Genomic DNA, 27,570 nt, shown 5'->3' with positions numbered 1-27,570 from the left:
CTGAGGCACGGAGCCCAGGACTCAGACCAAGGTCCTGGCTCCCAGCTCTGTGCTTTACCCTTAAGCTGTGCCATGCTCTGTGCCCTTCAGGGAAGCCCTTCCAAAGGGCCCCCCAGAGGCACTGGGCCTCCGGGCCCTCAGATCACAGGGGTGGGGCTGGTGGGGCAGAAAATGCCTCTTCTCAGAGCTGACCCGCACTTGGGGCTTGGTGTGAGCCAGGGTGGCGCGGGGCATGGATCCTGGCCATTGTCGAGGCTGCCTGTGAATCCTGGTGCAGACCTGGCACGCTGGATCCTGTGGTCTGTGCAGCGTGCGCTCCAGTGAAGCTGGGGGTGGGGCCACGGCTCGCTGGCAGCATCTGGATCCCGGCGGCCCCACCCTGGCCCTCGGGGGCTGTGAATCCTGGCTCCTCCTCTGTGTAGAGTCCTTCCCTTTGGGGCAGGCTGGGGATTCCTCCGCCGCAGCCCCGGGCTCCCGTCCCAGAGGGGACGCCAATGGGGCGGTGAAAGGAGCCGCCTGGTCCTGTCCCTTTAAGGGGAGGCCGCGTCCGCTCATGCTGCGGGCAAGTGCCAGGCCCTGGTGCTAAGCAGATCTTTGCCGCAGGCCGATTGGAAGGCCCTGCCCTATATTTAGAGGGAGGAAGGAAGCGCCCCATCTGGGCTGGCTCTGCAGATGTCGCCGGCCCACGGTGGCTCACAGGAAGAGCCGGCGCGTGGCCGAGAAGTCTGAGCCCAGCGGTTTTCAATGCAGGAGTTTCCCTCTCCCTGGATCCAGGCTGCACGTCGGTCTGTCCCTCCGCCCCCGGGGGCTCTCCAAGGGCCGCCCGGAAGAGCTTTTGGTTTCTCTTCTGTTTTTGCCCAGCTGTTCGACCAGGGCACAGCCCGTGCTGCGCCATGCGGTGAAATCCCCCCGCCCCCCAAGCGCTGGTGCCTTCGCAGATGAAAAGGGGGTTTTTCGTTCCCGTGATGCCCCCTCCATCCACTGTCCCCAGGGAGATTTGGGTTGTCTTCTCTGCTGGCTGGCGCGGTGGGAGATGGGGCGTCCAGACTTGCTGGGGTTCCTCCTGGTGGTGCAGTAGGGTCGGGACACACCTCGGTGGCGCCTCCTGCTGGCCGCCTCAGGAATTATCTCTTCAGCCTCGACTGCCTTCTGCTGCCCGGCTTCCCTGCCCCGTGTCCCTCCCTGTCCAGGTGCCCTTTTCCTCGCGGCACGGCCCCGGCACTCTGGGGTCCTGCCCTCCCAGGGAGCCCCACCCCCCACCTTGCCTCAGTGGCCCACTGCCGGTCGTCATCTCGCCCCTGCCTCAGGCCAACTGCTGTCTGACGTGGCCGCTCCTCATTGGCACCGACCTGCCCCCTGCTACCTCCAGGCCTTGGGAATGAGGCCTCAGCCTGGGAGTTTGCCTGGCCAGAGCTTCCCCAGCTCTGCTCTATCTTGGGTGCCCTCTCCAGCCTGCCGAAGCAAGAGCGTGTCGTTCCTGCCCCCCCATTCTCCACCCCCAGGAGTCCCTATTCATACAGCCCCAGCCGGGCCCTCGTTGGCTGCTATTTGCTGCATCTGCTGGTTCACCAGCCCTCTCCCAGGCTTGGGTTTAACCGGGGCCGGCGTGGGGCAGATGCCCTGTCGCAAGTGGCTACAGCAGTGGGGGAAATTGGAAATCCAGAATCTTCTCTTGTGAGCTGGGAGTAGAACCCAGATGTCCCGATGCCCCGCCCCAGCTGCTGAAGCCACTAGGCACCGCTCCTCCCAGAACAGAGAACGGAACCCAGGAGTCCTGGCTCCCGGTGGCCTGCTCTTGCTACTAGGCTGTACTGCTGGGTTCTTCCCAACTTTGCCACGGGCTCACTATGTGATCCGGGCTTGCTGCGTCTCTTTGCCTCAGTCTTCCTGTCTGTGAAAGGGGAAGAATATCCCTACCTGATGGGCTGTGTGGCGAAGTCTGACCGGTTATGGGGCACTCAGGTACCAGACGGACATGGACTCCCAAGGGCTTCCAGCAGAATCCAGTGGCTGAGACCCTGGACCAGGGCTTGGCAGGGCCGATTCTGTTCCCAGCTTTGCCGGGGACCCTGGGCGAGTCACTTTCTCTTTCCCTGTCTCAGTTCCCCCTCGCGCCATTGGCCCAAACACTTTGGGGCAGGGGGCACGCTTTCTCCCAAAGGCCACAGCTTTTCCATCCTTGGGGTAGGGCTGGTAAATTTCTGGTGCTAGGACTTGGGGGTTTCCTGACTTCTTGCGATGGTTTCTATGCAGGGAAACAAAGGGAAAGGGGCCTTCCTGCCTGACAGCCTCTCCACAGCTGGTAACCCCTTGCAGTCTTCCCTACCTGTCCTTGTTCCCAGGAAACCTCCACTCACATGAGTTTTCCTTCTCGTTTGCAGGAATCTGGTGAAAAAGTATCTGCCAAAACGAAACACGAGAGAAGATCCGGAATCCAAGTAAGTGGCTCTGTCTGGCTCGTTCTCTTCTGGAACGAGTGGAGAGGGGCAGGATGAGAAACTGGGTGTTTGGAAGGGCATGTTGGGTAACGATCTGCCTGGTTGTCAACGATCCTGCCCCCGTGTAGCAGGGGATGGGTTCGCTGCCAGCCCTCCGTATCGGAGTCTGAGAAATAAGGTCTGGTGAGAAACCACTGGACCAAACTCCCCAGAGAGTGATGGATTCTGCATCCTTTGACCTTCAAATCCAGGCTGGTTGCCTTTCTGCAAGTCTAACACAAGCTATCAGGCTCAGCGCAGGGGGAATTTGCGAGAAATTCTCTGCTCTGTGCCCCCCACGAGGTCAGAGGAGATGACAACCTAGCCCCTCTGGCCTTCATCGCTATGAATTGCAACCCTTTGGGAGTCTTTAGTAGATCTAAAAGCCAGAAGGAAGCATTGTCCTCTAGCTGGCATACATAAAAGGCCAGAGAATGTTACCCTTTGGAACTCCTTGCCACAGGAAGTAGTTGAAACCAGGAGCTTAGTCTGTTCCAAAAAGGGATTGGACACTTGTGTGAAGAGCAGGGATATCCAGAGTGATGCTAATTATTGCTAATGGCTATTCTGGAAGAGCTGCTAAACTACAAGCACTGGGATTTAAGCCTAGTTAGAGGCTAGGATGGGGCGTAGTGCGGGGGGCATCCAGGTCTGACATGGCAGGATTCTTACACTTTCTGCTGCAGCTAGTGCTGGTGCTCTCGGACTCCTGGACGGGTGCAGTCAGGCGAGTCGTCGTATTCTCGCACCAGGGCCATGACTCGTGTGCGGGGCAGAGATGGGCTGGAACCTCACAGCCCAACACCTGAAATGTCGGGCGTGTTGGCCCGTTGGATTTGATCTCCTGGTACTGACCCTCCATCCTTTTGGTTCCGATCCGAACTGCAAGGAAGCCCGTTGTGGTAGAATTTGCCCCCTCGTTAGGGGGGGGGGGCAGAGATCAGCTGTTTTCAGGAGATTTGCCCGAAGGTTTCGCTTGCCAGTCGACTCACTGGAGCAGGTGACTGTGATCCAGGCCTTCAGGCTGGGTCAGCCCGACAGACGCCCTGATTTAACCCTCTGCTCTGCTGTCAGCACCACGACTGGCCTGTTCCTTCTGAACAGGTGCAGAGACATTGGACATCCCCTGTAAGTGGCCGGGAGAACCCTGCGACCAGGGTTCCCTCTAAGATTTTCCAACGGTGCACGGAGTGAGTTTTGGCTTGTGCGCCAATAATTGAGGTCGTGCGCCCTGGTTTGGACTGTTGCACGCAACTTATTCAGACACAGATACGATCCCAGCTGTCCGAGCAGACCCCCGCCCCCCACCTGCAGGTCCTGTTCCTGGATGCCGGAGCAGTCTCTCCCCCCAGCCCCACCATGCAGCAAGTCCTGTTCTGGCCCCAGCTGCCCCCTGCCACTGGAGCAGGCCACGTCCTCCCCACCACCATGTGGCCGTGGCAGGTCCCGGCTCCCTCACCACGCCGTCGCAGCCTGCCGGAGCAGCCGCCTCTCCAGAGGAGGTGGGCGGGGGCTGCTTGGTTTCCAGCCCCCCTCACCTCTGCATTGTGGTGCTGGGGGAGGAGGTGGTGGGTGTTAATAGAGCTGCTAGGTAGCCTGCACCCCCTGCTGGCCAGTTGGAGAACTCCCCGGGGGAGCGGAGAGAGAAAGGGGGTGGGGGGGGAGTTAGCCAGGTTCTGGGTTTGGAAATCCTCTAGTCTTGGAGGCTTTGGATCTAGTTTCTATGCCACCCAAGTCCGCGGGTTGTCAGGGTCCAGGCTCCGGAGAAACCTTTTCCGTGTCGTAACGATAAGCCCGTGAAAAGATTTTTGCGCTAATCGAACACGCCTGGCGATTGGGATGTGGCGCACAGTCGGCCTATTGACTCCCCCCACTCTAAACCCATCCCAAGGCTCGGATAAGGCTCTGGTCTGGCTCAAGGGGATTTCTGTCCTCCTTGCCTCGTGATCCAAGAACAAGGGGATTTTTGTTCAATGTATTTTAAAACAGGCAACAGAGAAACGTTGTTATGTAGCCTGCGGGACTCCCTGCCACCAGGTTTCTATGGGGTGGAGCGTTGAGTAGGCTGAAAAGGAGAAGTGGGCACTTAATTAAATACCAAGAAAATCCAGAGGGAGAATAATAAGCTTGAAAAAACCACCCAAATGTTTAGGGAGAGAGAGGAACCCCTCATGCTCCAAAGCATAAACCCCAGCTGCTAAATGCTGGGAGCCAGGAGACCTCTCCCCCTGGGAGCAGGCTAGCTTCTCCTGCACGAGTTGAGAGATTCTTGCACCATCCTCTAAAGCAGCTCCTAGCGCAGTGGTCACCACCCTGTCGATCGGGATCGGGATCGACTGGTAGATCTCTCAGCCTCTGCCGGGCGATCCTGATCCGTTTGGCCAGGAGGCTAAGTGCTGGCACTTTGCTGCCCCTCTCAGCACTGCCGTGCTGCTCCTGCCCTCTGCCTTGGAGCTGCCCTCTGGGAGCCTCCTGCTTGCTGTGCAAGGCATGGGAAGAGGAGGGGGTGCTGATACCTGGGTGCCCTTCTCCCCCTCCCCACTTTCCCATCTCCACAGAGCAGAGGGGGGCCGGGAGTGAAGAAAGTTTGCTGGCTGCTTTTGGGAGTGATGCAGGGGCCAGGGTAGGGGTGAGCCTGTCTTAGCCCCACTGCACCTCCATCCAGAAACCACCTGTGGTAAGCGGTGCCCAACTGGAGTCTGCATTCTGGGCCCCGATCCTGAACCCCTCCTGGGTCCCAAACTCCTGTCCTAGCCTGAATTCCCCCCCCCCCCACCTGCACCAACACTCCCTCCCAGAGCCTGCACCTTGAACCCCCTCCTGCACCTCAACTCCCTCAGCTCAGAGCCCCTCCCACACTCCAAATCCTGTAGCCCAAGATCAGAGCCTGCGTCTCCCAGCCCGCTGCCTGAATGAGGGGGGAAGGGTGGAGGAGGCGGGGCCAAGGTGTTCGGGTTTGGGGTAGATCCTGGATTGCACTTAAATTCCAAAAGTGATCTTGTGCTTAGAAAGGTTGGAGACCCCTGCTCTAGCGAGTCCAGAATGAAGCACAAGGATTATTTTAAGGGCCACATGGGGGAAGGAGGCCCCCCTAGAAGTACAGGTGGTCCCTGAGTTACGAACGCGTCGACTTAACGACCGTTGGTACTTAACGCCTCACCTCCCATTAAGCGCATTACAGCCGGTCCCCGAGTTCCGACCGTGCGATCTGTGCTTACGAACAGCGCGGTCACATTGAAACGAATGGAGTCCGACTCGCGAACAGATCGAGTTACGACCAAGTGTTCGGTACGTAACTCGGGGACTGTCTGGACTGTGAAGAGGGGAAGGCCGGACCCAGGTCTGGCAGTCAGAAGCTGATGCTAAATAGACCCAGCCATAGATTGACTCTCGGACCGACGCCCAGGGGGAATCCTCCGTTGTCTGAAGTTTCTGACCTTGAATCGGTGACCTCCTGCAGGCCAGGGAGTCCCCCCACAGGTGGCTGTGCTGCGCGGAGGAGCAGCCCTGTGTGTCTGCTGGAGCTGGGCTCCTGGACTGGCCGGAAGCCGGTTCTGATCCACTCTGTTCAGGGCGGCTTTTAAAACAGCTGACTGGGAGACAGAGTTTGGAGGCGCCGGGGTGGTGCACCAGCGACCTGAGCGTGACCTTGCCGTTCACCCTTAACTCTGCCCCTGCTCCAGGTTCTGCCAGTACCAGGCCTTCCTGCAGGTGGTGAAGGAGCTCAATGACTTTGCTGGCCAGAGGGAGGTGGTGGCGGAGAACCTGATGACGCAGATCTGTGTGGAGCTCTCCAAGCAGGCCCAGGAGCTCAAGCAGGAGAGGAAATCGGTAACACCTCCCCCTCCCCCCTATCGTCCAGGGCTTAGTGAGGTCTGCGGGGTGGGCTGTGGGTCCAGCTTAGCCCTGAGCATCCTTTGCTATGAGGGAGGGGTCCCCCCACTTAGCCTTGAGAATTTGGATCCTGCACCTGCCAAGCGTGCCTCTTTGCAGGGCCTAGCCTTGGCAGAGACAGCCTACTACTGCTGCAATGCACCGGGGCCTTTAGCTCGCGTGATAGCGGAGGGCATGTGGCAGGACCCAGGGTCAGCCCCAGATGCTGCGTCCTTTGCCTAAATCTAGGCCAGGTCACTGGAAGGACAGACCCTCGCGCCCTCCGGGAGCTGGGGCCACCTATTCCTCCTCAAGAATCCCTAGGCTGCTGCTGTCTCTTGGGGCGGCTTTGCCACCCCCTCGGCTGAAGCCTCTGCAGCCAGATCCCCTCCCCGAGGGAGGCACCCGACCAGTGGAGACCAGCATGTTGGAGGGTTTGCTTGTGGCCGGCCGCGGGAGCGTCGCAGTTGCTAACTGAATCTGCAAGCGCTGCGGAGAGAAGAGAAGAGACTCGGTGTTTGGGCGCTGCTGTAGTACAAGTATCAGAGGTCAAGAGCATGCCTGGACCGCGTTACCGTAATGCACCTACTAAATAGCCAACAGCAGAAGGCTCTTCCTCCCCGCCTGCACTTTCAGAAGGGCCCCAAACTGCTAGGTGCGGGTGACTTCTTAAAGGGACCTTGCGTTTTTCATAAGGGCAGGGTGCTCCGTGCTGTCTGAAAACGAGGGTCAATTTAAGGCATCTTGCGCTTCCCAAATCTCTAACCACTTGTGGAAATCCAGGCTGCAATGAAGAATGTTCTACTACTTGGTTAATTTGTTCATGGGGGCTTACAGTAGCGGCTGGGGCTCTGTGGTGCTAGGGGATGTACGTTGTTCATCTATTATATGTTTTTAATAGTTTGTGGATTTGTTTGTGCAAAATAAAGTTATACCTTGTGATTACCTACAGAGACCAAACTTTGCATAAACAATCCTGCCACTTTAAATTAGCTGAATGCACTACTTTTCACCCCAGAATATGCTGGGTGAAAGGTTTAAATAATTTTTGTTTTTATCCGAGGGGGTAAAAAAGTCATGACTATTACAATTAGAGTTCATGAAAAATGTTTGCCAACAAAATTAAAACCGAGTCGCCCATTCAACTGTCCTTTTAGTGCAAAGACCGTTTGGACTGTTAAGGTGTGTCTGCACTGCACCCTTACCTCGAAATAAGCTATGCGAATTGTGTAGCTTATTTCGGGGTAATTTCGAAATAAAGCGCTATTCCGAAACATCCCTTCACCCTCGTGCAACGAGGTTTACGGGGACGTTGGAGTAGTGGGCCCATTATATTTTGATGCTCTTAAGATGTGGAATAGCTATTTTGGGATATTGGAGGAATCCTGAAATAGCTCCACAATCAAAATAATTCAAATTAGTTCTGGAAAGAGCAAAGGAAGCTTTACGCATTTCTGAGTCAAATGTACCGTGTGGGGTAATTATTCCGTAAAATGAATGATTGACATTGAAATCCTACAAATGGAAAACTGTTCTTTTACTTCCCATTTGCAACCACATTAATACAAAATTCTATGATATATCTTGAACTTTCCTGTAAGTGCAATCCACGCAAAATGCATTTGCCCCATCAGCGCCAGGCCTCGCCTGCTGGTGGAGCGTCTTATGGCCGACCCTTGCCGCGCTAGGAGCGGTACACAGGCAGAACGGCGAGGCGGCTGGCAATCGTGAGGTTCCTCTGATGTTTCTCCTCTTTGCAGCACTTCCAGGAGGGCCGGCGAGCCCAGCAACAGCTCGAAAACTCCTTCAAGCAACTCGAAAATGTGAGTCCTGGGGAAGGGTGCCAGCTGTTTGCATCGTGTTCGTGTTCGCGCTGGGCCTGATCCAAGCGCTCTGGAGCTGCGGGAAGCCTTTCCATTTTGGCCGGCGTTCGCGTAGGCACAGCTGCACGGGTCAGCGTATGCTCCACAGAGGGTTTCCCGAACAGCTGGTGGAAGGAAATGCCTTCAGGAGAATGAAAGGGGCTTTATTCCGCACAAGTCCCGAACATGTGCAGCAAAACTGGGCTGAGGCTCTAGTGGGGAGGCTGGGAGCCGGGACTCCTGCGTTCTGGGTTTGTTTCCTAGCTCTGCCACATGCCCATTCAGCAGGTCCCTTAACTTCTAGCCTTAGCTTTCTCCCCTAGAACGGGGGAGAACCCCTGCCCCCCTTCCCCGGGGGTTCCCCGAAATGCCGTTGGTGAGGGAGGGGCTGTGCTCTCCGGCAAGGTAACTGGCTCCTCTGTCCTTGCCCCGCCTCAGAGCAAGCGCAAGTTTGAGCGGGACTGCCGGGAGGCGGAGAAAGCCGTGCTGACGGCCGAGAAGCTCGACCAGGACCTCAATGCCACCAAAGCTGACGTGGAGAAGGTTGGGACGCAGCCGTCGCCTCGGCTGCAACCCCCAACGGGGGGCTTGGGAGGGGGCCCAGCAGAAGGGAGGGCAGCCCCCTCAGAGCGTGCAGGGCAGTGCCCAGCAGACCTGGAACCCCGGGGGCCCATGGGGCGAGGGGGAGTCTGTTTTGCGAGCTGCCTTACGGAGCAGGTCTCTGCCCATCCGGAGCAGGCGGGTTTGAAGAGGCTGCATTAGAGGAAGAGGACGGCGCTTGGGAGATTTCGGTTCCTGACTCTGCCCATAGGAACTCCCCTCCGGGCGCCAGTGGGCCCGTCATTAGCTCTGTGCCTCAGTTTCCCTGTCTCTACAATAGGGATAAAAGTCCTTCCCGAGGCTGTTCAGACTGAGCTCTCTAGGGCAGGGACTGTCTGTCTCTGCCTGCAGCACTGGCACGATACTGGGGGCCCCCCGTCTCCTCTCGGGGTGCGATGAGTGGGAGGAGTTAGCTGTGTGGCACGAGAGAGAAGAGCAGGCAGGAGCGAGACCCTCCTGGGTGCTTGCTGTCGCGTATGGGGAGCCAGGGCAGGGCTTTGGATAGAGGGGATTCCCCGGGCTGATCCCTGGGCTCCCTGTTGGGAGGGGGCGTAGCCTGGGACGCGTGGGGTGATGATGCCTCTTACCCCTGCAGGCGAAGCAGCAGGCCAATCTGCGCAGTCACATGGCGGAGGAGAGCAAGAACGAGTACGCCTCCTTCCTGCAGAAATTCAACCGTGACCAGAGCCAGTTCTACTTCCTGGAGATGCCGCAGATCTTCAACGTAAGCTCCGCCCATCCATCTAAGCCCCTCCCATTGACTCTTAGCCCCGCCTCCTTTCCCTCCTTCCCTTCTTTTCTTACTGTCTTGATAGCACTGGAGAATTGTCTGGCCCAAGGGCTTGGGGGGGGGGGGGGGGAAGACTCACACGTACAAATCCTCTGTTAGAATTTGCCACCTTTCGGTTTTAGTAAATGTCCCTTTGCTTTTGTGTTACGTGAATGGGCCCGTCCTATCTCCTTTCTCAATCCCACCTGAGACTGTGTGGCTTTCAATGGTGTCTCCTCTGCAAGGTAAACGACCCCAGCCTTTTAACAATCAAACGAACTTTGCCAGACCAGCGTGAAGGACCCCCAGGTCCTATATCTGCTTCTTCAACAGGCCTGCTGGGTGAAGTGATGTCCCTGCTCTATGCCTCAGTTTCCCCAAATGTAAAATGGGGATAATAGTACTGCCCTGCTTAGTGAAGCACCATAGAAGAGCTGGGCTTCAATAATAAAATTCATAGTCATTCCAGGCCTTGGAACATTCTCCCTGTCTCGGACCCCCTTCCTGCAGTGTCCTCAAGGGTGATCTGTGTCCCTGAGCTGCCGCGCCCCTTTGTAAGTGAGGTCTGCTCTCTGCCCTCCAGAAGCTGCAGGAGATGGACGAAAGGCGGACGGTGCGGCTCAAGGAAGGCTACGGCGTCTTTTCCGAGACCGAGCGGCAGGTCATGCCCATCATCGGCAAGTGCCTGGACGGCATGAAGACAGCGGCCGACTCGGTGAACGAGAAGAACGTGGGTGCTGCTGTCTCTTTAAACGGTGTTCCGGGGTGGACGAGTGCTTTGGCGGCTGCTCTAGCGCCCCTCCCCAGCAGTGGAAGGAGCTAACTGGGGAAATACTCAGCCATCACAGCCTCCCACCACCAATAGGGAGCCAGGAGGTTACCCCGCCCCCAAAATAGGAGGAGCTACCCGGGGAGGGATCCAGCTGCTAACCTCTCCCCTCCACTAGGGGGCCCAGACCAGCATGGGGAGGTTTTGCTTGGATGCAAATCTGGCCCCAGCTCCCAAACCCAGCGGCACATGTGGGTTTTTCACAGCCCCAGTGAGTGGGCGTAAGACCCGGGGTTCCTGATTTCAGCTCACCCTGCTCTAAGCACTGCACCGGGGTGAGGGGCCTAAGGGCCAGATGTGGCCCCTGAGTTGCCTAGATCTGGCCCCCAAGGCTTCGGGCTCCCCCCAGCATTGGGGGCCCTGTGCTGGCACTCCGCCCCCTCCCCGCAGCCCCTGGCCCCTGACTGATTTTTCTGTGGCTTAGTGACCCCCGTTGGGGGTGGCCATTGTAAGCTCCCTGAAGCCTGGCCCTGCTGGCGACACGTGGGTTGCGCATGCGAGTGTTTCTGGGGAGGTGGCGCCGCTGCAGCTAGGGGGAACGGGCGCAGGGGAGGGAGGGAGCGTCTCCGGTTCTCCCAGCGGCCGTGCCCACCCTCCGCCCCCGCTGCCGGCAGGACTCCCAGGCGCTGATCGAGTTGCACAAGTCCGGCTTCGAGAGGCCGGGGGACGTGGACTTCGAAGACTTCAGCCAGCCCATCAACCGCACTTCGTCGGACAGCAGCCTGGGGACGCCCCGGGGCACCCTGGACGGCCGGCTGGACCCCCGTCAGCTGGGCAAGAACAAAGGGAAGCGCTGGCCCTTCAGCAAGAAGAACAAGGTAGGAGCTGGCAGCTCAGCCTGGCTCGTGCTTGGAGTTCGCGATGGGCCCTCACGCACAGAACTGGGAACCAGGACTCCTGGGTTCCAGTCCCATCTTGGGGGTAGGGGGTGGAGGTGAGGCTGGTGGGCCTGGCAGGAGAGTGGGGGTGGGCATGGATAGAGAAGGGGAACCCTGTGTTGGGACTCTTGGTTCTGTTCACAGCCCTGGGGAGTCCTGACTCCCACCCCCCTGCTCTGACCACTAGGGCCCCACCCCTTGCAGAGCTGGGAATAGTACCCACGAGTCCTGATTCCCAGGCCCCTGCCCTAACCACTAGACTGCACTCCTATAGTACCACTTGGTGTGAGTCCATCCAGACCTCCCGCCCCTCGCCAGCCTGCTGGCAGGGCAGATGGTACCAAGCGCTGGTCCTGGCCATCTCCCTTGTCAAGTGGAGTTGGGCAGCGCCCAGTGCAGTTACGGGGGGGGGGGGGGGGGTCCTGACTGGCATCCCCCTCGTCCGAGCGCTGCTACAAGGCACAGGTCGTAGCAGCCTCCCCCCCGCTTCTCTCTGCATTGCGGCTGTTGCTGCGCCGCCCTTTGACCCCGGTCTGGGATCCTCCCCGGCTGCAGCTCTCCCACTGCCTGTGCATGACACCGGAAAAGAGCATGAAGCCACCGCGGCGCTCGAGCACCGACGCGCATGAGCCAAAGCCCCCAGCCTGGCGGTGGCTCGCGGGCGGGGGCGAGGGAGGCAGGGGGTGCTAATAATTAACCCCTTCTGGAGCACGCACCGCATATCAGCCAGCACGATCCTCCTTCCCGCCCTCTCCCTTTCGGCGTTCTCCTCCGCTGGCCCTGCCAGCGCCTCGCGCCCTCCATGAGTCACCTCTGCCGCACCCCTCCCGGCCCCCGGAGAGCGGCTTGGGAACTGGCTGTTCCGACAAGGCATCTTGACCTGGCTTCCCTGCCAGCTTAGTGCTCTTGGGGCAGGGATGGAGGGGGGGGGGTGTGTCGCACCTCTGGGGTCCCGGAAGAGGTTTGTTGGCGTGGTCTCCCCTCCCCCCCCCGGTGGAGTGGGGCAGGGCTCTTAACGGCTCCGCTCTGAGCCAGCTCTGTCCCGTGTGGCCTCCCAAACACATGCGGCTTAGTAAGCAGCTCCCCGCCCCACGCTGCACAGCTGTTGCAGGGTTCCTTCCCCGCCTTCCTCCCCCCTCCCCCCACCGTGTTACCTGTGTCCTAACCCCCATGTCCCGTCTGTGCTGTGCAGAGCAGAAGTTACCCAGGGGCACAGTGGCCTGGATTTAACCCTTCCTCTGCCGCGTGGGGTGGGAGGTGGATGATCTGGATTTGGCTCAGTCCATTTCCTGCGGGGGTCCCTCCTTTTCTCTGCCCGTGGCACGTGTTAAATTGCAGGTGGGCTGTCATAGGGGTGCTGGTGTGAGGTGCGAGGTGTGGGTGCTGGGTGGATGTCTTGTGTACCCCCTCAGAGCCAGGCCGCGGTTAGAACAGGCTGCAAAAGGGAGAGCAGCGTCTCCTAGCGGCCGGTGGGTAACGCAGAAGTTAAACTCCCCAAACACTGACTCTGCTTCAGACCCTCCCCAGCGGGGCCCAAGAAGCTGAAAAAGAAACCACACGGCCCCCTTGCTGCACCCCAGTTCTCTGCCTCCCGATCTGCACTGGGGCCCAGAGCATCGAGAAGTTCCTTTAAAACCGCTCACGTCTGCAGAAATGTTCCAATTCCCCAGGGATCTGCCACGTTAGCAGGACGGCGTTCGGTTGGCTCTTCCCCACACCCAGCCAGGCCATTAGCAACTAGAACTAACGGTTTATGACACCCAAAGAAAAATGAAACGATTGAGCCCTGCCGAGTCCACGTATCCGGTTCCTAGCTGGGTGGGTGAGCTTGCTGGTTGGAAAGTCCCTCGGGCACGCTCCCGCAGCTCGAATGCATCGGTCAGTCCTTTTTGTCAGCTGGTAGAAAAGTTACTCCAGAGGGAAGAAGCAGGAATGAAAACCCACCTGCCATGTCCACTGGGTTTTCAAGACCCAGCTGGGACAGGCAAGCTCTAGTCTTGCCCTTTCCACCCAAGGCCCGCCCCTGGAGCTAAGTCCCGCCCACCCCAGCCTGGCCACACAGGCCACCCTTTCCTGGCCACCAGCAAGAGTGGGGCTCCTGGTGGCTGGGGTGTGTCGGTAACTCTGAGAAGGCAATTACCCGCCGCCCAAGCCAATGGATGAGATGGCAACAGCCTTTTGTAGTGTCTTGCCATGTGGCTTGTACTTCTGTGTCTCAAACCCAAGCATCCCAGCCCATGGCAGAGCAGTGGGAGAGCTGTCCCTAGGCATGGCCCTGCATGGCTTGCTAACTCCTCAGGGCTAGTCCTTGGACAGCTGATGTCCCTCGGTGAGCTGGGCAGGGCCGATGCCAGTCTGTCGGGGGGAGCCCGGAGATGCACTGCACAGGTTTGAAACACAGCACGACCCGGCAGATCAGACTTCCACTACAAAGGTGCAACCAGTCAACAGAATCCTTGTACTTGGCAAATAACATTAACACAGGCCCCTCGAGCTCCCTCACGGGGCGTAGCTGGTCAGATCCCTTGCACTTTGCCACTTTCGGTCACACTTCCTGTGTCCCAAACAGCTGCAGCTGTCCCCCCACTGGCCCCCAGGCCCACCAGGTCCACGTCCCAGTATGACAAGCCAGCTGGGGGGCCCGTTTCGCAGGCCCTACTGGCTGGAAAAGCGGAGCCATCCCTCACCCGCCCAGGGGGCATTTCTTGCTCTAATTGTCTCGTGCCTGTCGGAAATCCCGCGCCGCTTGCCGCTTCCCTCTGTGCATGTGCTGCAACGCCTGCTCCCCGGCTATGCGCAGGCCGTGATGGCCAGGGTCCTGCCTTCGCCCACGAGTGAGGGGTGTGGGAGAAACCCGAGGGGCAGGGGTCTCTGGCTTGGGGGCCATATTTCCCTTCTGCCAGCAGGAGTATAAAACTAGCCCGTCTTCTCTCCTTGCCGCACCGCATGCCCTGCCAAGCAGGGGGCTGGTGTCCTGCAGGGCAGGGTAGGAAAGTGATGGGGTTGTACCCCTAGTTTCAAGGCCTGGGGAACATGTTTCCATGCCAGACGCTTTAGGGCAGTGTTTTTCCAATTGTATTTGGCCACGGAACCCTTTTAAACGCAAAAGAATTTTGCGGAACCCTTAAGAACAGTCTCGTATGTGGAGCCGAAAAGGTAGACCACAAATAAGTAAGGATAATAATAAACAAACACTCCACAAGGTCATGAGATCAACACACATGAAAATTGTTTTCAATAAAATTCATAAATGCTTCAATCTTAATTATGTTTTAATCATCAAATGTTGTTGTCATGGAACTTTCTCGCGGAACCCTCATTTTCAATTCACAGAACCCCGGGGTTCCGCAGAACACCCCTTGGGAAACACTGCTCTAAGGCATCATTCCCTTCCCCTCGATTTAGCCCTGTGTTCCCTAGAAATGCTTCCTGCCTACCCTCTCCCTTGTATCCTGCCCCCACCCCGTCCCCCGCCTAGCTGAGGTGGGCGATCTGTTCTTCCCCCACACTGGCGAGCTGTTGGGTATGTCCTGGGCACAGGCACGCAAGAAGAGGGGGGAATGATCCAATGGAAGGATCCTTGCGGAGGAAGTTCGAGCTAATTGTAAGGGACGTGGCTGGGGAGTGGCTCTCTCTCTCTCCCCCGTCCTGCCCCGACCCCCCGCAGCGGTTTGCTAACGGGGATGAGGCATTGCCAGGCATTCAGGCCCTGATCCAGCTAAGCGCTTCAGGCATGTGCTTGACTTCTAAGCCTGGAAGCAGAGCCCTGGGCTGTTAGCTCTGTGGGGCAGGATCCGTTGCTCTGCCCTGTGGCTGTACAATGCCAAGGGGTCCTGAGGGCCGGAGCGCCTATAATGCACCTAATGTTGGAGCCAGGGCCAGCCTGGGGGCAGGGGTGAGGAGATGAGGGAGCAGGAGGCCAATGCAATGGGCTTGTAGGGGGCAGTTCAGAAAGCAGGGAAGTGGAGAAAGTGTCTGAAATCACGTTATTTCGGCGTAAAGCTGAAGCATTTCCATTTGCGATGCCTCCTGTGGTGCCTTATGGGAGTTGTAGTTCAGGCCCCCTCATACTCCTCTTTTCTATGGGCTGAACTTCCTGGCCAGACTACAACTCCCATGAAGCACTGAGATCGTGGCGAAGGGATGCTGTGCATCATGGGAAACGTAGTCTGACTGGGGAACTGCCCCCCCCCCCCCCGAAGAGATGTGGGGTGTAAAGCAGTGAAATGGCGACTCCCAAGATGCACCACGGCAGCACTTCTGAATGGAAGTGTTTTGGTTGTTGATGAGAAACTGAAGTTTCCCACAGGAAGCACTGGAAACACAATTTAAAAATGAATCAAATTTCCAGTTTCCCTCCTGCCCTAGCCAGGGGGATGGGAGGGGTGAAGGGGGCAGGATGAGAGAGCGAGGGGTGTCAGGGGTTATCTGTGGGCCTGTTAGGAGCAAGGGAACCTCTGGTCTAGCCGTCAGGCGACCTTCATGTTACTTGCTTCCAGCAGTATCCTCCCCTCTCCCCAGCTCCCATGAAGCATTGTGCCCCCCCCCCCCACCTCTTGTGAGGCCCGGGCCCTGAGTAATGCAGAGGGGCACGTTAACCCTTTCCCCACCAAAGCTCAGGAGCCGAAAGCCCGGGTCTCATCTCTTTGTCGAGCTTCCCAGTCACACGGGTGCGAGGAAGGGCCAGTGTTCCAGAGTGGGGGCCCGCCCTGTGGCCATAGTCACACTCATGGTGCATGCTGGAACCCGAAGGGTTTGAAAACAAGCATATTTCCAAGGATCTTAGGGGAATTAGATGCCCAAATGCCCATTCCTGCTCATGGGACTCAGGCACTTTTGGGATCATGTGGAAAACCTTGGCCTCTTTCCCTTCCCTTGGCACCCAGGTTTACCTGTGCTTGGGAGACTGACAAAATGGGTGGTGGGTCTTTTTTTTTTTCTCTCTCTCTTCTCCCCCCCCACCCCCCCATCCTTGCTACCCCCTGCTGGTGGACTGTGATGGTGCGACTTGTCCTGACCTCCTCTCCCCTTTAGTCCCTGTGCTGTGTTTGGATTTTTTATTTTTGGTGTATTTATTTATTTTTTGGTGCGGGTACCTGTTTTTTTTTTTTTTTTCTTACGGTGTTCTCTCTGTTGTGCATGTCCGTGTGTTCTGTTGTCCCTTTGTCCGTCCCTAGCTCCCCCCTCCTCCCCTGTCCCCAGCCATCTCTATCCCTCTTCCTTCCTCCTCGTCTGCCACCAACGGACCTCCGTCCCCCAAATTCACCCGGGACCCTCTGTCTTACTGTCTGAATGAGATCAATAAGACAGTCAAACCCCGCATCACCTCTTTCCGCAGCCTCAAACGGGGGGTAAGTGTGTGTCTTGTTCTTTTGAGGGGGGGTTGTAGTGCGTCGGGGAGGTTGCTGCTATTTTGAAGGGCACCTGCTCGCAGAGAAATACAGCGTGGCTGTGTAGGAAGGAGACTTAAAATAAAAATACACCTTTTTTTTAAATGCCTTTTTTTGCATCTACTTGGCTTTTGGTAACCCCCCCCCCCCTTGAAAATGGAACTATTCACACGTGCTACCACAGTGCCTCCTGGGACTTGTAGTTCAAGTGCCTCATGAGCCCATTGTTCTCTCTGAACCAGGCTTCTTGGACTACATCTCCCATAATGCACCATGTAGTCCAATCAGGAGCCTAGCCCACCATGGAGAATGAGGGCATGAACAGCATTCCCTGTAAGCAGAGGACTTGAGCGGTTGCCCAGGTGACATTCAGATGCTGCCTCGCTGATTAGCAGAGCACCTCAGCTGGCAGCATGTGTTTCTACTGGTGGTGCACATTCGCACATGCTGTGGTGCAGAAATTTATTCCGCATGTGGATGGAAAACATTAGAAGGAACACTGGACATAAAGTAATTGAACTACATGTCCTTTGTGGGCTACATTTCCCATGTTGCATTGTGGGAGAGGTAGTCCAACCAGGGAGCCCGGTCCATAGAGAACAATGGGCTCATGAGGCATCTGAACTACACCTTCCATGATGCACCACCTTTCCTTACAGACCGAGGTGCATTATGGGAGCAGTAGCCTGCTGTAGGAGTGGGATGTGCAGAGGCTAACTGGTCACGAGGGAGCCGAAGTAAAACTTCCAGGCGACGCCGCGGCCGCAGAGCCAAATCTGCAAGCGTTGGGTTTCGGGTCTTTGTTTCCTTGATTGAAAATGTCGTGTCTTTCTGCCTGAAGCGACGGCTTTTCCTCAAACCCCAGAGTTCCCTAAAACCTCCATTGCCGTGGCGATTTTTCTCCCAGCCTCAGCACGTACCCAGTTATTTCTTCATGTGCCAGTCGCCTCTTAAAACCCCCAAGTTCTCTGTCTTGCACATAGCTCCAGCCTCCCTCGTGTGGTGCTTCAGCCCGTGTGAAAGCATCCTCTGCCCGCACATGTCCCTTCCCTCTCGGCTCCCTAACCCAGCCCTTCTCCTGCCTCACCCACCTCCTGCTTGCTCCCAACGCCCCGTCCCAACCAGGAACTCCCCTTTTGCATCCTCCACATAGGTGCATTGGCAGCCTGCGCTCCTGCTCTGTGCAAAGCTGTGAGCCGTCTCTTGTAGGCCAGGCTTCATGGTTTGCTGTGACTGTGAGGGGGGGCTGAGCCCAAGTCGGCATCAAACCCCTTCCTGTTCTAAATAAAGAAGACACCCCCAAGCGGGAGACCAAAAGCCCAGTGCAACGGCCAGTTGCGGAGCGCTCCCTCGGCCTGGCCTGCAACAGGCCACTCTGCCAGCCTGAGGGCACCTGGTTATTGGGCCAGGATCCCAGCTTGTTCCCCTTGAAGAATCACGGGGGAAAAGAGGGAGGGTGCTCGTCCAGTGGCTGCCTTTGCACAGGGGTGGAAACTGGTTGCTGTCCAGTGGAGTCACTTGGTCCTGAATCGCCAGGCCAGACCCGCGGCCGCTCAGTTGCATCTCGACTCTCCTGACGCGGCCCCGGCGTCAATGGGATGATCTGTGCTCTGCTTACGTGGGGCTGCGTAGCGTGGCGCGCCGCCGGCCGAGTGGCTCGCCTGAGGCCGTGGCAGGTCTTCTGGCAGGGCTGGTCTTATGGGCGGGCAAGCCAGGCGGTTGCTTGGGGCTGCCATTTTCAAGGGGCCACCGGTCTTAGGGGTGGGCCACGACCACATTTTGTCCTGATCTCCCGAATCCTCCTTCAGGTTTCCCTGGTTACTCCCTGAATTTTTTTTTTTTTTTGGCTTGACACATTTTTGTCCGGTCTGTGTGTGTGTGTGTGTGTGTGTTTTTTTTTTTTTTTAAGCCATCTGGCAACCCTACGGACAAACCGGGCAGTCACCCAGGGCCGCCAGTTGGTTAGGACCGGCCCCGTCTCCTGGGTTGCCGCTCAGTGCTGGTTCCCCCATCGCTGCTCCTGCTGTCAGTGCTGTGGCGGGAGCAGCAGTCCGTGAGAACAAGGATTTTTTTTGACACCTCCTCCCCGGGTGCTGCCGGTGGAGACCAAGCTCCGGCCCATGTTGGTGTAGAGCTGCGGAGCGGTGGCCGGGGTGGCCCAGACAGCGTGTTACCTCCTTACTGCATGACCTGGGATCTCCAGATCCCGGCAGAAAGGCCTCGTGCGGCGTGTTGCACCGGGCGAGGATCCCGTGAGGCGCTCGGCTCCCGACGGCTGAGGACGTTTGGCGAGATCGGGCTCTCTGAGGGGCACGCACATTCCCCGGGGGCTGGCCGGCTTCTTGCACGTCGGGGAATGGCTTTCCGGCAGTCCAGCACTGTGCCCAGCGGCTCGTCAGGCGCTGCTGCTTGGCCCTGCCAACCCACGGTGGGAAGGGCTGGGAGTGGGGAGGGGGAAGGGGGCATGTTACGGCACACAGGAAACTGATGTGCCCTTTTCTTTCTGCCTCCCCTCCCCCCACCATCCTGCTGCCAGCCTGTGATCACGGAAGATTTCAGCCACTTGCCACCAGAACAGAGGAGGAAAAAGTTGCAGCAGAAGATGGAGGAGAGGAGCCGGGAGCTGCAGAAGGAAATCGACCAGAGGTAGGTGCTCTGGGTGCTCTATAGGCAGTGCCTTGTGAGTGCCTCCTGGCCATGTTCTTCTCTGGACTACATCCCCCATGATGCTCATGGAACAGGGACTCCCATAATGTACCACCTTGCCCCTCGCCAGGCTTTTAAACTCTGCCCTCTTGCAGCTGCGACTTCCAAGCATAGTGTGTGCTTGGACTGGAATTGCCCCTTCAGATACTTATTATTCAGGGAGCCCATCTGAGACGGAAGCCCCGTTGGGCCAGGCACTGGATGTGCCAACTGAGAGGCAGGCCGTGCCCCAGTTGGTCTACCACCTAAGTAGAGCAGGGTAGAAGAGAAAACAGGAGGAGAAGTGACTTTCTCCAGGTTAGGGTGGAGCCTGTAATGTGGGGGAGAGATGACTTAATGGGGGATATGAGAGAGGTCTATGAAGTTGTGATTGTAGTAAAAGGGACTAGAGACATTTTACTTACCCCGTCACATAAGCACAAGAACCAGCAGCTACCCGATGAAATGTAGAGGCAGCAGATTTAGAACAAGTAAAAAGTGTTTCTTCTCGGTATTTCTTCTTACAATGTGCAGCCAACCTGTGGAACTCCTTGCCAGAGGATGTTGTGACGGCCAAGACTGAAAAACAGGGTTTTAAAAAAAAAAAAGAACTAGATAAGCTCATACTGTGGGCTTCCTTTGCCTCTGATTGCCAGAAGCCGGGAGTGAATAACAGGGAAGGGATCATTTGATGAGTCCCTGTTGTGTTGTCTCTGGGGGGCACCTGGTATTGGCCACTGTCGGCAGACAGGACACTGGGCTAGAGGGACCACTGGGCTGACTCGGTATGTGTGTAACACAGGTCTCCTGACCTCTAGTCCAGTGCTCTGTACGCTAGGAAACATTGCTTCCCCTAGTTCTCACTATGCCACAGCATACAAAGTGTGTGTGTGTGTGGGGGGGGCAGTTTCCATCCTACAATTGCGTTTAAATCTCTCTCCCCCTCTTGCCAGAAGGCAAAGTTTTTGGGCTGCCCTTGTAAATTCCTTCCCCTAACTCCCCCCTCCCCTGCCCTCCAGAGATGCCTTAAACAAGATGAAGGACGTGTACCAGAAGACGCCGCAGATGGGCGACCCCGCAAGCCTGGAGCCAAAGATCTCAGAGACCCTCAACAACATCGAGAAGCTGCGGCTGGAAATCCAGAAGTATGAGGTAAGGGGGCGGGGGGCCTGCCTCTGCCCCAGGCCCCTCCACGCATCCGGCTGAGCCCTCTGTGATGCCGACCTCCTTCCAGACCCACACGCAATGTCCCTTGGGTCCGGCCAGTCCTTCCTGTTACCGCAGTTTGAACTGATTCAGTCTCGGAGAGGGCTTTATCTCCCCCTAATGGCCGCACCACGTAACAACGCCTCACACTCCTTGGAGCTGTGTGTTTTACCAACAGCATCAGTGCCAAAATCTCCGTTTGACAGTGGGGGAAACTGAGGCACAGAGCGGGGGAGGGGTGGGAAGTGACTTACTAAGATGAATAAAAAGGTCTCCCGAGTCCCTAGCAAAGTGTTCTAGCCACGTGGTACCCAAACTTTTCTGGGTGGTGCTCCCTCCTCATTGTCTTCTCCTCCACAGCCAGGAGTGTTGCGCCTAGGGTGAAGCGGGGGGACTCAGATGGGGGAAAGGGGCAAGGCTGGAGCCACATCTGGGGGCAGGACTGGGGCAGGGCCAGAGCAGAGCTGGGTGTTTGTCCCCCTCCACCCTTCCGATGCCCTGCCGTTCCCACCCACCCCCGAATGTGTCTCTGGGGTGTACCCACAGTTTAGGGATCTCTGCACTAGGCCACGCTGCTCAGCCTCGCTGAGTGTAGACACAGCATGTCGTGGCACAGTGGTGCTTTCAAGGTGGCAGCATGTACTGGGCTCTCCCAGTGAAATAGCTATCTTGGCAAGTGCAATGGGAAGATACCAAAAAAACCCAATAAAACCCACATGGAGCTGATGTTAATGGACGTGTGCTCAAATGTCCACTTGGTGTCTCTTGCCTTGTGGGATAGATCCTAAAGATTTTAGGTCCTTCTCTGGCTGCCATCACTGTCTGAGCCTTGCACCATCTAATGTATGTCTCCTCCCAGGGCAAGGCTGTAGTCCCATTGTGTGGCTGGGGAGACTGAGGTACAGAGAGGCTAAGTGACTTTCCCCAGGCCCATGCAGGAAGTCTGTGGCAGAGCAGGGTGCTGCACTTGAGCCTTAAATCTTAGACTGGTGCCCCACTTGCAGCACCATCCTGCTTCTGTAAGGCACATTGTCCCAAAGACTTTTAATCGCAGTGGGACCCCAAAAGCCAGTGTCTTGTGTGTTTGTACAGCAGCCACCATAGTGGGATTCCGGGTCTTGGTTGGAGTTCCTGGGTATTACCATAATGTATGTACAGCACCTGGCATGATGGAGACCTAGGCCGAGACTGGGTAATAACATTGACATAATATACCTAATAAACAGTGCCTGATGAGTGTTAAACCAGTGACCCTTTAGGAAATAGTGTCATGACAGCATTGGTTCTCAGATTAGGTGTCCTCATGAGTCAAAGGCTGCCGGTGTGATGTATGAGCGGCTGAGTCATGCCTGAATTATTCTGGGGTGAATCGTGTGTAACCCAGTGTCTAGTAGTTTCACTCACAGAAATAGCCCGGGTCTGGGATCACTTTCTCTCTCTCTCTCTCTCTCTCTCTCTCTCCCTTTCCCAAGCGAGCGATGTTACACTAGACCAGTGTTTCCCAATTTTATTTGGCCACGGAACCTTTTTAAACTCAAAAGCATTTTGCAGAACCCCTAAGAACAGTCTCATAGATGGAGCTGAAAAAGCAGATCACAAATAAGTAAGGATAATAATAAACAGGGCTCGCCAAGCTGCACTGTCCGGCAATCTGCGCATGCGCAGATCGCCCGAACCTGGCTCTTCCGGGTTGTAATCTACTCGCCACGGGCAAGTAGATTACATAGTTTGTCGAGCCCTGTTAATAAATAAATGCTAAACAAGGCCATGAGCTCAACATTTAGTTTAATTGCACATATTTAAAAACACAAATCACGTAACATGAATATTTTTTTTTATCATGAAATGTTGTTGTTTGGAATTTTCTCACGGAACCCTTATTTTCACTTCGTGGCACCCCAGGGTTTCTGTGGAACACATTTGGGGAAACACTACACTCGACAGTTCTGCTAAAGGGCTCTGCCCAGGTTCCTGGCTAAGGCAGTTCTCAGCCAGCAGGTTGATGTTGTGAATGAGTCCACTGAACATGTGTAGCCTGATCAAAGGACTCCTTCTCTCCCTCCCACCCCCTTCCGCCGGTGACTCAGATCCTCTTGGGTGTTGCCTGTTCCTACAGCTGATAGCCCTTGTCTCTGATACTGGAGGGGAAGATACAATTGTAGCTAATTGGCGAGGAGGCAGGACTCTTGGGTTCTATTTGCAGCTCTGGCAGGAGTGGTAGAGACGGAGCTGAGGGCAGGGGGGAATCTTTCGGGGGTCCCCCATAACCCATGCACTAAAAAAATGAATGGTATTTCTGTACAGAATATACCAACACACCATGTACTGCTATGCTTGTTACGTAGGGTGAATGATATTTTGGGGGGTATTACTAGAGCACCCCCTTGAGCCAGTGGGGGCCCTAAGCAGTTGCTTAGTCTGCTTATGCAGACTATGGGGGAGTGGGATCTAGTGGTTAGAGCATGGGGGCAGGACTGGGAGCCAGGACTTGTGGGTTCTGTGCTCTTTTTTATACACTGGGGGTGGGCAGGGCAAGACAAAATATGGGGAGCCCGAAGTCTGCATCAAGCCTGGAGGAGAAGAGAGAATTGGGGTGGTGGGGTGCTGCTCTGAACCTGGGTGTCCGGCAGAGGGCTGGGTCCGTAGATGGGCTGGGGGTTGGCCAAGACTCCAGCAGCTGCCAAGCTAAGGGGTGTCCCTGCTAGGGAGCTAGGCCCTGGAGCGGAGGAGTCCCTGTGTGAACGAAGATGCTCTCCCCTTTGCGTGCACTGTCTCCGCGATGGGGAGGCAGGAATGGCTTAAACCTCCCCCTCTCGCCTCCCAGTCGTGGCTGACCGAGGCCGAGGGTAGAATGCTGAGTAACCGGTCGGACAACAGCCTGAGATACAGCCGTCCGCCGGACCCTGCCACCACCCTGAACAACAACGGCTCCCACGAGAAGGACAGGTGAGGCGGCGCAATGTCCCTCCCCAGGCGCCGTGGGGAGCAGGCGGCCAGGTTGAGAGCCACTCACACTGCACGGGGGTCTTGGCGTCCCTGGGCGCGTCCCTTTGTCTTGCTAGGGGAGAGCTTTTCGTAGAGGTGCCTGAATAGAGCCCAGGAGCCCTGGCTCCCAACCCCCACGCTAACCCCTAGACCGAGCTCCTGCTTCGGGACAGCCGCTCCCTGTGGCTGGAGCTACCCCAGGAGCAGCTGCTCAGCCGGTCGCCTTGTTCCTCCCCCAGCCCGGACGCCACCCACTCGGACGACAGCCAGGATGCCCTGAACCAGCCAATCTACACGGAGTTTGATGACGACTTTGAGGAGGAGCTGGCCTCGCCCATCGGCACCTGTGTGGCCATGTACCAGTTTGAAGGTAGACACCTCCTGTCTAGCTCCACTCTGAGCCAGGTTCCCTGGTTGGACTACATCTCCCATGATTCACCGGGGTGTGACTTGGGCAGGGAAGGAATCTCAGGCCGTGGTGCATCATGGGAGTTATAACCCACTCCTTTGCTGCCTTTGATGGAGGAAGCAGTGCATTATGGGAGTCTTAGGCCACGGGGAGGTGCGGGGGAGTATGAGACACCTGGACCACACCTCCCATGAGGCTTTGCGGCTGTATGGCCTAGTCCAAAACAGCCTGCTTTGTGGGGAGGGTTTCAACAGCCAGTAGACGTGTCCAGGGGAAGCACCCGAAAAATCCAGTTTTCTGCGCAGGGCTGCTCTTAACCAATTGGCGGCCCTGGGGGGGGCAGCAGGGTTCGGGAGGTCAGGCTGAAATGTGGTCCCAGCCCATCCCTAAGACTGGCTCTGTTCTGCTGGGACATTTTCAACCAGTTTTAGCCTGTTTCCTTGCCCCCCTCCCTCCCACATGCCAGTGGTGGGCAGCTGCCTTCCGGTGCTGGCTGCGTGCATAGGTCAAGCAATAGGGACTCATTTTAATACTGAAGGTCTTGAGTTCAAATCCCGCTCGGGGTTGGAGACGTCACCGCCACGGCAGGGTACATCTCCAAACCCCTGTTCGGTCCACACCCGCCCCCTGCGGTGTTGGCTGAGATGCCCTTTGACCAGCGGCCTGCTGGGATGTTTCCTGGTGAATGGGGGACAAGGAAGGGTCGCTTGGGGTCTAATCCATTCTTCTATTTCTGCAGCCAGCTATTTTGGGGAGGGGCCCAGAGGGGTCCTGGGAGATTGGCCGTAGGGGCCCTCCCATCTCATCCCAGGCATGGCAGGAGGACCAAGCTGAGTTCTGAAAGGGGATTCATGCTTCTGTGGCCCTTGCCTTGATTTCCCTCTCCTCCCTCCCATCTTCCCCCTCCCCCCAGGCTCCAGCGAAGGTACCATCTCCATGACAGAGGGGGAGGAGCTGAGCCTGATGGAGGAGGACAAAGGAGACGGCTGGACCCGGGTGCGGAGGAGCAAAGGCGGCGAGGGTTACGTGCCAACGTCCTACCTGCGGGTCTCGCTGAACTGAGCGCGGGACTCCCCGCCCAGCTGGAGAGCGGCTGCAGGGGGCAGACTGGGGGGTAGAATGATGCTGCTGGATCCTGGGGTGGGATTCATGGGCACAGGCGTGGAGGTGGCCTGTGGCCCTGTGGGCAAGCAGTGGTGCCCACTTGCACAGCCGAGTGCCTGAGAGGGGAAGGAGAACCCCCCACCTCCCTCTCTGACAGGCCTGGAGGTGCTTTGTTTCAGCCCAGCCATCCCGGGGTGGGGAGGAGCGGGCGGCGGGTGGCTTGCAGTGGGTGCGGCCGGGGTCATGCTGGGTTTCTGGCTGCTGAATATAGGGGGCTGGTATCTGCATTTGTGCACCCTGCCTCCACCTCCCGTTCTATGCCCTGTGAGTAACTCGCCCTCTTCCAACACACAGCTGCAGCCCTCCTCCCTCTGCCCCATGCTGCAGGGCCTGGGCTGTAAACCCCATTTCCCCTGGGGTAATGGCAATAATCCCTCTGTCCACAAGGGATATGATTCACACTCCAGGGTGTTCCTATGCTGCCCCCCACCCCTCCCAGGCAGGGCTCATTGGAGCCTGTTGTTCCCCCTGCCTAGGTGGGACACGTGGCGGGGGAAGGGAGCTCACATAGGGGTGAGGTTCAGTGGGGGTGGAATAAAGGGCGGGCTTACGGACTAGAAAATGCATCCTCTCCCTCGGTTCTTCCACGCTCGTCCCCCTGCCCGCATATTAAGCATCATGCTGAATTTGGGTTGGGTGTTTCTCTCCTGGGATTTGAACCCAGCCTTCTGTGGGCTGGCGCTAGCCTGGAGGTTAAGGGCATGGGCGCCCCCGGCCCTGCACCTCAGTGAGTTCTCTGCCCAGGCCTGTGGGTCTGAATTCTCCTGTCCCACCAGCTCCATCATCTGCCGATCTCCATCCTCTCTCCTTCCCACCTGCCACCGTGGCCACGACTTGCACTTTATTCCCCAGACTCGCCCAGCCAAGGAAAAGAAAAAAAAAAAGCAAAAAGTGCCTGCTGCATACATGTATCTGCCCCCAGGGCTCTGAGCGGCTGCCCATCCCTTCCGTGTAAGAATTCTGTTTTTTAGAGGACTCTAATATATTAGTCTTTTATACAGTGACCAATTACTGCTCTCTTAGCCTATGCCGCAGTTAACCTGTAACATAAGTGTAAATTGTCTTGGCTTCTCTTCACCCTGTGGAGGGCGGGGGGCAGGTCTTGTCTCCCCTCTGCTTCTGAGCCGCGGTGCTGGAGGTCGCTGGGCCGGACCCCTGGCGCTCGAGCCGAAGAATGTATTCCCACTGCAGCCTGGTGCCTTTTACACTTTATGTAAATAGTTGGGTTCTCCCCCTTCCCCCTTTGCCTCCCATGAAGTTTTTAAGAAGTTTATAAAAACGATACAGATTCTGGCGCTGAGGCCCGTTTGTTTCCGCGGGGGGGGAAGGGAGGGGAGCGGTTCGTCTGGATTCAGGGCTGCTGCTGTGAGGGGAAGGGGACAGAGTGGGCTGTTACTGGAGCAGCGACGGCAGCCGGAACCCCAGGCCCTTTAAATTTCCATCAGAGCACCGCATGGTGCCATCTGGGTGGCACTGAGGACTGGCTGGGGGAGGCAGGGCCTGGTCTAGGTCAGGGGTGGCCAACCCATTTAACAAAGAGAGCTGAAGAAGCAGCAGAAAAAATGCAAAAAGCTGCACCAGAATTGTTGAGCAAAAAGGAGAAAAAAAAAAAAGGAACTGCCCCTTTAAGAATTGTTTGGCCATATCAGGCTCCTGTTGAGGGGCACCCCCCATTGCTGCCCCCTTGAGTATGGGGGGTGGTGCCATTTGGGGGGGGCTTAGGAGCAGCTTTGTGTGCTGCATGTTTGGGAGAGATGAGCCGCAGGTTGGCCACCCCGGTCTAGGCTGTGCTGAGAGCTAGCTGCCCATAGCCCTGCCCCATCTACCTGAGGGGGGGCCCCCCCTCTTTCAGGGAGCCTGGAGCTGAGCCCCATCACCCAGGACCTGGTGAAGTCCGCTGCCAGTCTTGTCCTTATCGCAGAAACCCCTAGGACCCCCAGCTGTGTGTTGCTGTGCAGCCTGGGAACCACTCAGCTGCCCCCCAGGGCCCCACCGTGCTCGCGGGGCCCGGAGACCCAGTCCCTGTCTTCACGAAGGCCAGATCTGGCCCAGCCGTCTATCAGCACAGCATCGCCCTGGGGCCCATTAACCAACCCCCTTGCCAACGGGGCTAGCGACCTACCCCCGCTGCACGCAAGCCCTCGGTTGCTGGGCGCGCCTCCCCTCCGGGAGCCGAATTAACGATCCCGCCCGGCGATGCTGGCCGGCTGGGGTGCAGGCTCCTCCCGCGAGCACTGCAGTGGGCTGAGGACTGGCCCTAGCACCTCTGACCCCTGCGAAGATGCTCTGGGGGGGTGAGGCAGGGGAGCACCCCCCCCACGGTGGCCACCCCAGGCTTGGGCGCGGGGTTACTAACTCCCTGGGGGCAGCCCCAGCCTGGCTGTACAGGGGTGGGTGACCGTCCCTGACCCCACTCAGGCAAAGCGCCTTTGGCTGCATGTTC

The 27,570-nt window shown here is 57.3% G+C and overlaps 2 protein-coding genes across 3 annotated transcripts in view; one reads left to right on the top strand and one right to left on the bottom strand.

Moving 5' to 3' along the window:
• TRIP10 (thyroid hormone receptor interactor 10) overlaps window positions 1–26,422 on the top strand; it is a 58,780-nt gene extending 32,358 nt beyond the window's left edge. The window contains exons 3-15 of one of the 2 annotated variants that reach the window (XM_075902287.1): window positions 2,382–2,438; window positions 6,161–6,308; window positions 8,111–8,173; window positions 8,651–8,755; window positions 9,408–9,536; window positions 10,165–10,311; window positions 11,025–11,228; window positions 16,466–16,639; window positions 19,215–19,324; window positions 20,383–20,515; window positions 23,394–23,515; window positions 23,794–23,924; window positions 24,877–26,422. In XM_075902287.1, the coding sequence (XP_075758402.1) occupies window positions 2,382–2,438; window positions 6,161–6,308; window positions 8,111–8,173; window positions 8,651–8,755; window positions 9,408–9,536; window positions 10,165–10,311; window positions 11,025–11,228; window positions 16,466–16,639; window positions 19,215–19,324; window positions 20,383–20,515; window positions 23,394–23,515; window positions 23,794–23,924; window positions 24,877–25,025 (1,672 nt within the window). In that variant the 3' untranslated portion in view covers window positions 25,026–26,422. The remainder of the gene's footprint in view (window positions 1–2,381; window positions 2,439–6,160; window positions 6,309–8,110; window positions 8,174–8,650; window positions 8,756–9,407; window positions 9,537–10,164; window positions 10,312–11,024; window positions 11,229–16,465; window positions 16,640–19,214; window positions 19,325–20,382; window positions 20,516–23,393; window positions 23,516–23,793; window positions 23,925–24,876) is intronic. The other variant, XM_075902288.1, reaches the window with a different exon arrangement.
• LOC102458375 (adhesion G protein-coupled receptor E1) overlaps window positions 1–27,570 on the bottom strand; it is a 198,344-nt gene that overhangs the window by 107,607 nt on the left and 63,167 nt on the right. The gene's annotated exons all lie outside the window — the stretch shown is intronic.

Source organism: Pelodiscus sinensis, chromosome 19, assembly GCF_049634645.1.
Source record: "Pelodiscus sinensis isolate JC-2024 chromosome 19, ASM4963464v1, whole genome shotgun sequence".
Lineage (NCBI taxonomy): Eukaryota > Metazoa > Chordata > Testudines > Trionychidae > Pelodiscus > Pelodiscus sinensis.
Note: the sequence above shows the minus strand (reverse complement) of the source record. Positions and strands in the feature narration are given on the sequence as shown.